At 53.9% G+C, this 13,822-nt stretch overlaps 1 protein-coding gene across 1 annotated transcript in view; it reads left to right on the plus strand.

Moving 5' to 3' along the window:
- The window catches only part of SAMD11 (sterile alpha motif domain containing 11), a gene marked incomplete at both ends in the record, with an annotated part of 83,940 nt that overhangs the window by 33,433 nt on the left and 36,685 nt on the right, over positions 1-13,822 (plus strand). The window contains one exon of the mRNA XM_082295514.1: positions 9,472-9,596. Within this exon, the coding sequence (XP_082151640.1) occupies positions 9,472-9,596 (125 nt within the window). The remainder of the gene's footprint in view (positions 1-9,471; positions 9,597-13,822) is intronic.

Below are 13,822 nucleotides of genomic sequence, written 5' to 3' on the forward strand. Positions count from 1 at the left end.
GCTCAGGGAAGCACTTTAACCCTCATCCTGGGTTTGAAGGAATCAGGCACAGCAGAGGTACCTGAGTGGCTTCTCCTTTTCCTGTAGGGATAAGGCCAAACAAGGAGAAAATGTGGAGTGCTGAAAAGTGTTACTTAATCTGATTTAATTATGTCATCATCATTTCATTAGCAGCACTTTGTGCTCTTGCATTCATTCCCAGGAAGATTTGTTTGGCTGCAGGGGTGGGGTAGGGAGAGGAGACCATTTATGGACTAGCAGAGATTCAAATGGTAAAGGGGAATGGGCAGCTGATAACTTTCATTTAAAGCTCAAATTATATTTCAAATAAAGCTGAGAAAAGCTGTTAGATACCTACAAGAAAAGGGGGAAAGTTTATTAAGTGTAATTCTGGCCATGTTTATCCCCAGAGGAGAGGGGTCTCATGGACCTTGTGTAGGGTATCCTAAAGGATTTGGGATAAACTGAGCGTCTCAAGGCCTCTGTGTGTTGCTGAGACACAAACAGGCTTGGGTGCAGCCTTGGGAAGGATTCCTGATAGCTTTTAGTCCATACAGTCATCAAAGAAGGAATCACATCCACCTGCTTCTGGATCCCAAGCTTCAAGGGCGTGGTCCTGGAGCTGGAGGTTTTCTGAGCTCCCCCCTCACACCCTTCTGTGGGGTTGGAGTGATTTGGACGTGTCCTGAACACCTCGATGATGTGAGGGACTCCTGTGGATCCTCCTTTCCCTCTGCTCGGGGTCTCCCCTGCTGCCCCAGCCCCAATCAAAGCTGCTCAGCCGAGGATTTTAATATTTCATCAGCTCAAAGCAGGCGGCTTGATGAGTGGAGAAAATGAGGGGAATTTGGGGTATTTAAAGAGCCCTCATCTCCATCAGGCCCAGCAGCTGTGTCAGCCACACATTCCTTTTGCTGCCTGAGCAAAACATCTGTTTGTGTGTCCCTGACAAGTCCAAAACTTCAGGGATCTCTCTCCTCCCCATCTCTCCGGGTGGTGTAATTCCATCTTTTTTTTATTTATGAGCTTGCTGAGCTGAATGACAAAGCAGGCTTACAGTAAAAACATCTTCATACTTATTTCCACCTTATTTTGGAGTTGCCAGCCCTACTGATCATTTTTATGAACTGTCATGAGCATTAATGAAATTTTATGGGCATTTTGCTCAGGACATTGCAGGATGATTAATTTGTTTTTTCAGGCTCAGTCTGCAGGGAGATTTAGGGCTGTGCTGCCCACGGGTAGGGTTGGGATTTTCAGGCCTCTCTGCTCCCTCCAGTTGGGAAAACTTGTTTACCCTTCCCTCCTCTTTTCCTTCCCCTCATTTCCCTCTTTCTCTCCCTTTTTCCTGTGTCTGGTGGGTGACATCTCCTCAGGAGGTGGAGGTACCCGAGGGGCAGAGGCAGGATGCTGGTGAGTTGTTGTCTGTCAAACTCATGTCTGAGAGGGACAGAGAGTGACCGAAAGGGTTTTTTACCAACGGTGAAGTTTCAGAAGTTACCCAAAAGGCTGAGCAATAAAAATAAAACCAGAGGTGGCCACGGAGTGAGGGGCAGCTTTCCCTGAGCTTTGCCTGCTGGAAATCATGCTTCTGTCTAGAGAAATTCCCATGGGAGCAGCTCACTCCTGTGGCAGGGGGAATTTCCAGGAGCTCCAGCAGGTCCCAGGCTGGGTTCCTGGTGCCAGGGACAGTCCGAATCATCGCTAGGCACAAACCTCAGTCCCAGCTCGGCGTGTGCTCCAGGATCGTGCAGCAAACAGAGGAGCTGGGATGAGTTTGGGAAGCGTGGAGAGGGAGCAGCAGGAGCGCCGGGGGAGTTCCCTGCTGCAGCTCACGAAGTGAGGGTCAGAGGCTGCCCTGGAGCTCCTGGCTGGGGGCAGAGGGATGGGGAGAGGCTGGGGCAGGAGGCACAGCCCCGGTGCTGCTCAGAGCTGCGCATCCCTGCTGCTGCACCCAGCCCTTCCCGGGGCGGCGAGCCCGGCCGTGGCAGAGGTGGCAGCGCTGCCAGGAGAGGTGACAGCGCTGCCAGGAGAGGTGACAGCGCTGCCAGGAGAGGTGACAGCGCTGGCCCGGGGTCACGCTGCTGCTGTGCAGCGGGGACAGCCCCTGCTGCTCCCCCCCACACCTTCCCCGTCACCTGAGCCTGCAAATCCTTGACCCCAATCCTGCCGTGCCCAGCTTTAGGTCACGATCGGGGGATGCTGCAGGTTCGGAGCTCTGTGCAAGGTGATAAGCAGAGGGAGGAGGGGACGCTGGGGTTGAGCTGCGGCTTTCCCAGCTTTCCCTGATCCACATCCCCGCCTTTCCTGCTGACTCAGTCACCCTGGCTTTACTGCTGGGGGTCAGGGACACTGACCTTGCCTGGCTGCCCAGGGACCTCCAGCACTCAGCGGCCACGCCAGGGCACAGCCAGGCACGCTCAGGGAAAAGTTATTCCACAGAATTTCTTACCCGGGGTGACTCTGGGCTCTGCTGGGCTGGGGGGTGGTTAATCCTCCACTGGTTTGGTGCTCTGTGTGTGTGAGAGAGAGTCAGAGCTTGTGAAATGGGTTTTGTTCCCATTTTCTCAGGAAGCTTTGTGTTCTAGTAAGGAAGAAGCTGAGAGGATTCATAAACATTATTTTATTCCCAGAACACTGGATTGGGCATGGTCAGGGTTGGGATGGAAGGGTCTCTGTCCCTGCTGAGCAGAGGCACAATTCACACATTTTTTCCACTCTGAGCTGCCACCATTAGCTGGGAGCACCAGGGGCTGATTTTCTGACAGGTTCTGTGCAGGAGGTCAGAGCAGGGAGACAGAGCAGTCCCTTCTGGGGCTTAAAAATCAATGAGTCCGTGATTAAATGGCCCACGGAGGCTGGACACTGCAGGTTAAGGGAAAAGCTGAGATAGTGGTGGCATTTTATGTGGGGGCTGCAGCAGGAATTGCTCTTGCAGCTCTTCCAGGTGCTTGTACAACCCCCACATTTACCAACAGAGGTGTTTTTTCCCAGGGGCTGGACTGGAGTGCTGATGTTTCTTTAGAAATCAGTTATTAGTTTTTTAGAAAATGCTAACTAGGAAATCTGAGCACCTCGGAGTGCCTGTGTTGCACCAGCCCCGCCGTCCCACGGTTGTGCTGTTACATAAGGTTGTTTCTCAGGGCTGTAATGATGCAACAGCGTTTATGGACCAATCTGGGCTCTCCCTTTAATGGCTTCCATAAAAAGCTCATTATTCTCTCTCCAGTCCCTGACTGATTTACATCCCCCATCCCTGGGCGTGTGCTCCACTTTGGGCAGCCCTGAGCCACCTCTCCTTGTGGCTGAATCCTGGCTCCTTCAGGCTGGAAAAGCCCTCCAAGGTCATGAAATCCAACCCTGCCCCAGCCCTGCCAAGGCCACAACTGCCCCATGTCCCCAAACCCTGAATCCCTGCAGGGCCAGGACTCCAGCACTGCCCTGGGCAGCCTGTTCAGGGCATTATTCCTTTGTTTTGGGTAGGAAATGTTTCCTAATACCCAGTCTAAACCTCCCTTGGTGCAACTTGAGGCCGTTTCCTCCAGCAGCCAGTGACTCTGGCTGGGACACTGCTCCTGACACAGAAATTTGGCCTTTTGTGCTGCTGAGATCAACAGAGGAGGGACAGTCCCTGGTGTTTCTGCAGCTTCTGGTGATGGTTTCTCATCTCCTTGGAGCTTCTCTGTCATTCCTGGTTCACCAGCCTGGCCAGGCAGGGTGGGAGCAGAGGGTTTGGGGGGGAAAGCACTGCAGAGTGAATGATGTGAACCTGTCACCTGAGCCAGGGGTGCCACTGAAACACATCCTGGAACCAGCCCTGGGTCCAGCCAGGCAGCTCTCCCTGCCCTGGCCTGATCACTGCCCTCGTGTCTTCTCCCCTGCAAGCCCTGACATTCCTCCTTTTGCATATTGGATTTTTTCTTTCTTTATTGGAGGGAGGGGCAGAGGGTCGGGACAGTTTTATGGCCGCTGTATTGATCAGTAAAATTTAATGTAATCCCTGCACTTACTGGGTGATCGTTAAGGGGATGGAGAGACGGTGAAATGTATTTTAAAAGAAATACTTTTCCATTTTATTTCCTCCCTGTTTTACTTCCTGAGTCTCTTTTCTCTTCCAATCTCCTCCTTTGCATCCCTTCGGAGATTTTTTGCCTGCGTTTCCCCAGCTTTCCTTTGATTTGGTTAAGTATTAGGAAAAGAGCTGCCCAGTCTGTGTGGTGCTGGACTCATTCCCCATTCCCTCATCTCTCTTGCCGCTTCTGGATCTGTGGAATTTTGTGTCTGTTGGGAATAGGACTCCCTCTGGTTTTATCCCAGCTCTCTCTGGAGCTCGGTGGCTGCAGGACCAGGTGGGCTCTGGTGTCTGGTGCCCTCTCCCTGTGCATCCCCAAGGAGCAGCAGCAGCCCAGAGCTGTGTCCCTGACATCCCAGGGAGGTCTGGAGCAGAAAAATGACAGCTTGAGCTCCAAACTGACACAAATATCCTAACACTGGAGCAGCTCCTGTGGGTGCTGCTGAGAGGAGCTGCAGCGTGGGTGAAACTCCTCCTCTGCACAGGGACTGCACTTTTCCTGCCTGGTACCAGGCACTGGGAGGTTTCTGTGAGTGACCTTGTGGCTCTGAGCAGGAGCAGAGCAAACCCCGGCTGCCAGCAGGGTGGGAGATGTCCGGGAGGCCCCTTCAGGCTCACCCCTGGCAGGGATGGGACATTTGGAGTGAGGTTACTGCTCCGCTGCCTCCTCACTGCGGAGAGGGAGAGCTGCAGCAAACTGAAAGGCAGCCACTATTGAAAATTATTTAAATTTCGAGCAGAAAGTCTCTCTCCCCCCTGCCTCCCCCTCTGCTCCTCGCAGTCACTCTGAGCAGCGCCGGGCAGAGCCACCAGGGCCCGCGGGCGCCGGGCTGCCTGCGCTCGCTGCAGAGCCCCGACACTGATTTATGTGTTGGTTAATTGTCTCCAGCCATTAGTCTGCTCATCCTTCTCCTCGTTAAAGATGCAGTTGCTGCTAATGTCTGTAAATGAAACACATTTAAAGGCATTGCTCCCAGTCTGGGTCTGGCTGAGCTGGGAGCTGCCACCTCTGCTGGGTCTGGGGGTGGTGTGTGACCCTCGGGGACATCTGTCAGCACCTCTGTGCCCACCCTGGCTCATGGGCCAGGAGCCAAAGGGGCCAAGGGCCTGGAGGCTGCCCCAGTTTGTCCCATCCCCTCCTGAAGTCACTGCATCCCAGAGTGCTGGCTCGGAACGGGCTGGGAGATGCTGCCAGCAGCTGTGAGGGACTGGGATGGAGAAGAGGGATTGAGTGAGGGTCCAGCACAGGGACAGGGCACAAGAGGCGATCAGAAGGAGCCCTGGAGCTGCTGGCTTCAGTTGTGGCCAGTCAGAGGCTCACGGTGCAGGTGCTGCTCCAGAAGAGAGGAGTGTTCCCAGAAATCAGGCCCAGGGATTGCTGTGTGCCTGGTGCCTCAGCCTGGCCAGGCAGGGGTGGGAGCCAGATCCCAGAAGAAAGGTCCTGGGAGGCTGTCAGGAACAGGGAGTCACTTCCCAGCTGGAAAGGAAATCTGGATATGGCTCACCAGCCATGTGCCCTCTGGAATCCTGGGTAAGGTCAGGAGTCCATCCCTCCCTCCCTCCCTCCATCCATCCATCCCTCCATCCATCCATCCATCCATCCATCCATCCATCCCTCCATCCCTCCATCCATCCATCCATCCCTCCCTCCATCCATCCATCCATCCCTCCCTCCATCCCTCCCTCCATCCATCCATCCCTCCATCCATCCCTCCCTCCATCCATCCCTCCCTCCCTCCCTCCATCCATGCTCAGATCGTGTTCTCCCACAGCTGGAGTCCCACCTGTGTTCCTGCAGGTCCCCAGACCCTGAATTCCCAAACTGGGCGTTGCCATGGCAACCTGCAGCCCTCCAGGAGGCTCTTTGTCTCCTCCCTGACCTTTCAGGAGCTCTGGATCTCCCTCGAGCCCCCTTCCCTAATCCGGTTTTTAGGATACAATATTGTGGCAGTGGCAGGGCTCAGACTTTAATCAGCTTGGGAGTGCCCGAGGCAGGGCTGGGCTGCACCAGGGCACCAGCAGGGCTCAGGCCCAGCTCAGCACCGGGCAGGGCCCTGCTGGGGCTGCAGGGGAGCTCCTGGAGGGAGTTTCTGCCCTGTGCACACCAGAGGGAATTCTCTGCATGGGCAGGACCAGCCCTCTCCAACCCCCTCCATGTGGCTCCTTCCAGGTCCTGCAGGAACTGGGCTTTGTTGGGATCCCCAGAGGGACATCCTGGATCTTGCAGGAGGTCCCACAAGCTGGATATTCAGGCAGAGATTCCCTGTGAGGTGGCCTTGGATAAATGCTGGACAGGGCCTCTTTTACAGGAGGTGGGAATAAAATTCCACAGCTGACAGGTGGGAGTGAAGAACTGTGGAGTGGCTGGGTTGGAAGGGACCTTAAAGATGATCCAGTTGCACCTCCCTGAGCCTGTGGCAGTGCAGTGTCCTTTGTCCTGTTTGCTGGACCAGCACCAAATCCAGGGCTGGGGATGCAGCTGCAGTGCTGCAGGTGTGGTGGGCAGTGTGCACAAAGAGGGGAGCTCTGAGAATTGCAGAAATTCTTCCCAGCCGAAGCACCGAGAGCTGGGGCAGTACCTGGAGAGCTGAGACTCCCGAGTTCACCTCTGTTAAGTGGCCCTGGGATGAGAGCAGTTGGTTGGGCTTTGCTCAGTGCACGTTCAGAGGGGTCTCTTGTAGGAATTACCTGAGCCTGAGCCTCAGGCAGGGGTGTCCTGTGTTAGAGCCCGTGCAGGGACTGGGCTGTGACTGCAGCTGCTGGAGTTGCCTTTGCTGGGGCAGTTCAAAAAAATGCTGAAATCCTTCAGCTATGCACAAAGAGATCCTAATTTTTCACAAAACCTTCTGGTTACCATTCATTCCCTTTTCTCCTACCAAGGCTTAGCCCCAGCTCTGTCCCACCTCTCCTTGTGCCGGGTGTAGAACAAGCCCAGGACACCACAGCAGCCTCTGCTCCAAAGCTCCTGGGCCAAGGCAAAAGGAGCAGCTCCTGGGGAGAGTTGGATGTGTTAAAAGCTGTCTCAGCCTGTTTGCCTTATCTCAGATCTTCCCTTTCCTCTCAGTGTCACTTTGGGGTTCGGTTTGCTTTCCAGCAAAGTCGTGTTTTCCTGGGATTCTGCCTGATTCCGTGGGTAAACGGAGTGCAGTTCAGAGCCTGGAGTGTGCCCTGTGTGCTGTCTGCTCCTCTGTGGAGCTGGGACTTGCTGATGCACCTTTGTGAGCACGATGATTTTAATTCTAAACCCATGGAAAATCTCCTGAAAGCCCAAGATTTTGGGGGAAGGAAAACACCACTTCTGGTGTGGTGCTCCTGCCTTCCGTGGAGATCTCCTGGGTTCTGTTTTCACTGGATATACCCCGGTGTTCTGCACTCTCTGAGTTTTGAGGAGCCGCTCCAGAGAGAGGGAGTTGCATTTTCCTGGTGGATAAAACAATCCCTCCTCGTAGCTGAATGTGTTTACACACCAGCACTGCTCTGGGCTCGATTGGGATGCAGGGCACTGTGCAGATGCAAAGATGTAATTATCCCATTTTTCTCTTCCCACTCCCTGCTCTCCTGGCTCCTCTCCTCCGCCCTTTCCGGGCCTCGTGCTGATGGCAGCGTTTATCTGCATTTGTCCTCTGTCCCTGACAGCCACTTATTGATTGGCATGATTAAAAAGAACTGATAATCACTTCACATTAATCCCATAAATGACTTAAGACACCAAAATATTTGCATAATGCATCTTAAAGGTGGCAGCTAAAAGAGGATAAGACCCAAAACTGCTTGGCACAGGAGAAATGGGCTTCCCACTCACCTGTGGGCTTGCTTAAGTAATGAGCCTCGTGCTTGCATAAGGAGCACTCTGAGGTGCTTTAGGGGGGGAGATGCGATGGGTGCTCAGAGGCTTTGGGATCCGAGCATCCCTTCCCCTGCTGATCCCCCTGAGGGATGGGGGATCCCGGGGGGAATCGCGGGGCTGTTTGTGTCTGCTGCCTCCCGTGAAAAGCTGGAGCCAGACGCCCGCTGGAAGTACCTAAAGACTTTCTGTTCTGAACTTATCAGATTAGCAGCGAGCTAGACACAGATTAGCCCCCGCTGCAGCCCCGGGGATGGGCGCTGGGAGCACCGGGATCTGCTCCGGGAGCGGGGGGAGCAGCAGTGGGGGAGCGGGGGGATATTTAAGGCAGATCATTGCCCGGTAATTCTGCAGATAATGCACCCTCCGGGCTGCCCTGCCGGGCCCAGGTGAGGACACCCCGGTGGGTGGGAGCTGTGCTGGCACCGGGGGCTTTGGCACGGGAGGGAGCTGCGGTAGGGCAGGGAGGGCAATATCGCTAATTTGTGTCCTTTTCCCCAAGTGTCTCTGGCTCTCCTGGCTGTCATCTTCCCTTTAGAGAGAGGGCAGGAGGAGGAATAGCCCCGGTTAGCTCGGGGCGAGCCCCTGGTGCTGGGAGGATGGGGAGTTCAGCATCTCGGGCAAACAAACAGAAGGGAGATGTTCCAGCACTGCCAGCTCCTGCCATGGGTTCTACCTTGTTCTTCCTTCCTCACTCTTTGTAGATCATTTATTGGGAAATACTTTGCAACTGGAGAGTGGTTCACCAGCAAAAGCATTCGATGAGATATCTGAGCTGCAGTGTCTGCTACAGTGAATTGGTTTTTGTGTTCTCCCTCTCCATAGAAGGAAAAAAAAATAGAAAGAAAGGACTTAAGCAGCCTAGTTAGCAGCAATGTGATGCAAGGAGAACAGGCAAAATAATGCTGAATTGCTCTAACACAGTCTCTTTTCCCAGAAGGAAGAGCATTGTTTCAGGATCTGTTGGAGGGGAGAGTTGAAAATGGGTTTTGTAAATCAATCTGTCCCCTCAGCTCTGAGTAACGCTGCTGTCCGGGCTTGTGGTGGGTTTCTCTCTAAAGAGAAAAACTATTATTCAATCAAATCTCAAAGCCTTTTGTCCCAGCAGTGATGGAATGGAAAAACTTAGGTTTTTAAGAATAGAAGGGGTGGCAACTGATAGAAAACTATCAGTTATTTCAGTTCAAGTTTCCTATTAATTCTGGAGCAGATCTGCCAATTCCTATACTTTCAGTTTTTCCATCCTAGATGTGAGTCCTGGCCCACGCAAGTTATATCTGGCAGGGCTGGAATCAGCAGCTCTGGCAGCTGCAGGGACCTTGATGGGAAATGAGAGGGAAGCTTGGGAAGGGCTCTGCACTCCCCAAAACCGAGGAGAGGTTACGGAGGCACCCCGTGGGTGGGAGGGAGGGAGGGAGGGGGGACCTCTGCTGCAATCCAGCGAGGCTGGAGCACACAAAAGCCTCTCCCAGATGTGCTCACAGGGGGGAAAATCAGTTCTGGGGGGGGGGCAGATGGGATTTCGTTAACGTGGGGCTTTTGTGCTCTGCTGCAGCCGCGACAGCGACCTCTCCACCATCATCTCCAACCTGCACCAGAGCCGCCAGCTCGTTATGCCAGAGACCCAGAGCCGCTGCGAGTTCAAGAGGAACAGCCTGGACGTGGGGCTGGCAGCAGCAGGTGAGGGCTGGGGCACCTCCTGCTGCCCTGGGGTTGTGTTTTCCCTCCTCTCCCTTCCGCTCCCCCGGCCGTTCATTTTCCTGTTGTTTTTTCTGTTTGTGCTACACTTGAGCTATAGGAAGGTTTTTAATATTCTGGCTAAAGTTGGACGTGGAAAGGATTTCATGGTGATGCTGAAGCCCTTTGGAGGTCCCAGCCCTGTGTTGTTCTCACATCCAGTGGTCTGTGTTAAAGGAGCTTGCGCCAGCACAGGCGGGAAATGTCCCCAGGGCTGGTGCCACGTGAAGCAGAAAGGCCTTGCAGAGAGCATGATTTGATTTGTAATTTCATTAATCAGAGGTTCCCCACACTGCTGCTGGGCCTGCCAGCTCCTCTGGGAGTGGAATTGTTTGGGTTTCTAGTGCTACCTGGCTGGTTTGGGGTTGTTCCCCTGGTTTCAGCTCCACAGTGTGAAAACAGAAATGTTCCTGGGGGATCCTGCCCAGGGACCCCCTGGGTGTCAGGAAGGGAGTGTGGGGAGGGATGGGCTGGTGGCAAATGTGCAGAAGTCAACAAGTAAGGCTCTGGAATAAATAAAACAAGATCTGCTTGTTGATTGCAGGGTCCTTCCATTATAAATAAAAGTTGAGGAAAATCTGGGATTTCTGTCAGTTTTTATACTGAGTGATCCCTGTCCTTCCAAATCAGAGCTGGATCTCCCTCTGTGCTAATTTAGGCCTTTTCTGAAAATCTGTCTGCTTGTGGATTTGTCCAGGCTTTTTTTTGTCAGTCATTCTGCTGAGTGTGTAAATGAACCCCGGATCCAGAGGGGACACTACACCTGACACCCTTTGGGAATGTCTTTGGAAGGTGAAAACTTAAATAACATCTTCAGTCCCACATATGCACAGGAGGGGTTTGTGGTGCCTGTACATCAGCCATGGCCAGCTGCCAGACTTTGCTTTCACAGCTGAATCTCCAGTCTCATCATTAACAATTTTCCAAAGCCCCTTGCCCTGCACAGCTCCAAAAGCCAAACTGGCCACAGATCCATTTTTCCCTATGACCCTGCTCGGGTCCATGTGGCTCAGCTGACCCTGGATGGCAGAAAGGGTTTCAATATTGTTTGCTTTGCAGAGAAACTGCTGGGCTTGATCAGCATTGCTGGAATTCTTTGAGACCTGTGGCATTCCAGAGATGCAAAGGGATCTCCTTGTTCCCATCAGAAGAAAAGATGAGATGTAGAAGCTCTAGTTCCTGTCGGTTAGAGTTGGTGTTTGAGGTGCTCTGGTTTGTTTCTTAAATTAAGAAATGGCCTCCAGCTGTGCCAGGGGAGGTTTGGGTTCAGTGTTAGGAAGAATTTCTGAGGGAAAGCTTTGGAGGAGGCTGCCCAGGACAGTGGTGGAGTCACCACCCCGGAGGCGTTCAGGTAACGTGTGGATGTGGCACCTGGGGACATGGGTTAGTGGTGCTGGGTTAATGGTGGGGCTGGGTGATCTTGGAGGTCTTTTCCAACCTTAAGGACCCTATGAAATATTCCATGAGTGAAAAAGAAGAGGCTCATGGGCACAAGAGGCCACCAAGCCAGTGACAAAGCTCCTGAGGACACGACAGGTTTGGGGTGTTGAGCAAGAGGTGATTGGGTTTAAAAGAGTCAGATGTGGAGGGGAGGTGTCTGAAGGGACAGGGGGAGGGACAGTTCCACTCTGGGCTTTGGGGCTGAGCACTGCTGGGGCTGTTTTTGCTGGCAGGGCTGGGAGGGGAGCAGGGTAATCAGGAATTGCTCCAGACAGACTTTTCAGAGGTGGTACTGGGTTAGTCTGCAGGACTGGTTGTTGTTTAAACCATTTTGTTCCAGGGATAAGGGGAGAAGAACCTTGCCCCCAGCTGTCTGCCCTGGAGAACAATTCTGTGCACTGGGTTATGAGAATCTCCCCCTCAAAAAGGCACCTGCAGATAAACAATGCTGAATAAATGCTGCTGCTGCCATCAGGGTCAAGAAGCCCCACATCACTCCTGGCTGGGAGCTGCAGGGCTCTCACAGGCCGCTGGGATCTGCTGCTGGAAGTTTCTGTTGCTGGTTTAGGGCTGAAGTTGAGCCCAGTGAGGAGGGAAGGAGCTCTCTGGAGGCTCCTGTGCTCCCCACTGAGCCCGGAGTGCTGCTGGAACAGGACTCACCTGTGCCTGAGGTTCAGCAGAGCCCTGGGAACAAGGACAGCACAAATGGAAGAGATTTGCTTATTGCCAGCTCATGGGGGCAGCAAAAAGGCTGAGGCTGGCAGGGTTGGCTGGTTTGTGATTAATTCTGTGAGGGAATTCCTTGACTTGTGGTTACAGCAGTGCTGGAGTTTCGAACAGCATGAACTGGAAAATCAGCAGTGTTGCTGCGCCTTGAGTGGTCTTTGAAATGCAGAAAGGGGCTGCAACTAATGACAAAGAATTGTGTGTACTTCTGGGGCTTTGCTGGCTTCTGGAAGGTGGGGAGGGCTGGAGCCAGGGCTGCCTGGGGCTGCTGGGGGTGAGGTTAGCTCCCTGTGCTGGGAAGAGTGGTGAGCCAGCCCCTTGGGACTGCCAGCCTGCACAGGGAACCGGGAGAAGCCACCTGGAAAAGCAGCTTTGGTGATTCCAAAGGCACCAGGACAGCTTCCCTACAAACCATGACTGGTCTCTCCTCAGCTGCAGACGATTTCCTGCTGGCCCCTCCTCCCCAGGCAGTTCTGCAGTGGGGAGGGCTGAGATCTCTCCTGGGTGCTAATTAAACTGCAGTCATGCTGAGTTTGGGAGGGAAGGAAGAGAGGAAAGGTGTGTGGAATGGGGTCTCTGCTTCCTTAGGAGCGTGTGGGGGCAGCTGAGGTTTGGGAAGGGGCTTAGGGACATCTGCAGAGGTGGAGAAGTGTCCCTGGTGCTGGGGGGAGCAGGCTGGGAGGGCAGGCAGGAGCCTGAGGAGGGGACAAAAGTCACTTGCAGCAGCTCAGGTAAAGGGGAGGCAGCACCAGGGCCCTGCCTGGCACCTCGAGGGGCTCCCCTGGAGAGGGGAGGATGGCACAAGGAGCTTGAACCCTGACAGAGACACCCACAGAGGGCTGAGCAGGGCCAGGGCTGCCTGGCAGAGCAGAGCTGGGGGTTTGCTCATCAAACAGGGCTTTGGAGCCCTCCCAGCAGCCCTGGTGTGGCTGCCAGCAGGAGCAGGCTCCTCTGCCCCTTTTCTCGGGGTCTGGGGTGGGGAGGATGGAGCAGCCCCAGAGGGTCTCAGAAGTGCCTTCCCCCTGGGTGTGTGTGCTTTGCACGCTGCTTTAGGGCCTGAACCAGCGTTTCGCACCAGAGTCCTGGTCCCGAGGCTCTAATTCATTCCTCTCCTGCAAAAAAATCCTGTTAATTTCTCCTCTTTCTCTCCTCAAACACCCTCTGTTCTGCAGTGCCAGATTTCATGAGTTTCCAGTTGCAGTAGGACTATTTGCATGGATAGAAGTGGAGGATTCAGGCTCCCTCATGCTAGAGGAAGGTGGGTAGCTCTTCCCTCTCTTCCTTCTGCCCCTGGTGCCTGCAGGGAGTTGGTTTGGTGGCTGGAGATGCTCTGAGAGGGCACAGAGTGGAGACATGGCAGAGCCTCAGGTCCTGCCCCAGCAGGGACCAAATCCCTGCAGTTCTGCATAAAATATTCGGGCCTGAGGTTCCCTTGGCTGTGGTGTGGGAAGCAGCAGCAGGGCAGCTTTCCAGTGGGGCAGAGCTCCCAGAGAGCCTTTTCCCAGGGGTTTTTGGTCAGTGTGATGGGAATGACAAACCCTGAGGGCCTTGGCCCCAGAGCAGGGGTGTCCTCGGCGCATCTTCACCTGCAGTGATTCCTGTGGGAATGCCACGGCATGGCGACAATGTGACACCTGTGTCCCCACTTTTCAGGAGCCCTGCTCCCTTAGAGGCCATTCATTCCTGGTGCTTTTGCAGCCCTGGAAGAGCAGAGTTCACCCAGACCTCCCAAAAAGCACCAGGAACTGCGATTTTTCCCTGTGAGCTTATTTGTTCTGTATTCACCCCCTTGTCTCATCCTTCCACATGGTGCCCTGTTGACTAAACAAGGGAGAAGGAGGAATTTTTGGACTGTAAAGATACTCAAATTGAAGAATTTGGGGTTTTTATTCACAAGGCAGTGCTTGTACCTCCCAATGTGGATCCACAGCTGACCACATGGAATTATTTCACTCTCTGTGGGCCTAGCCCTGGATTCTGTGTCCCTGCCATGGCCGTGGAGG

Source organism: Coloeus monedula (assembly GCF_965178545.1).
Source record: "Coloeus monedula genome assembly, chromosome: 22".
NCBI lineage: Eukaryota > Metazoa > Chordata > Aves > Passeriformes > Corvidae > Coloeus > Coloeus monedula.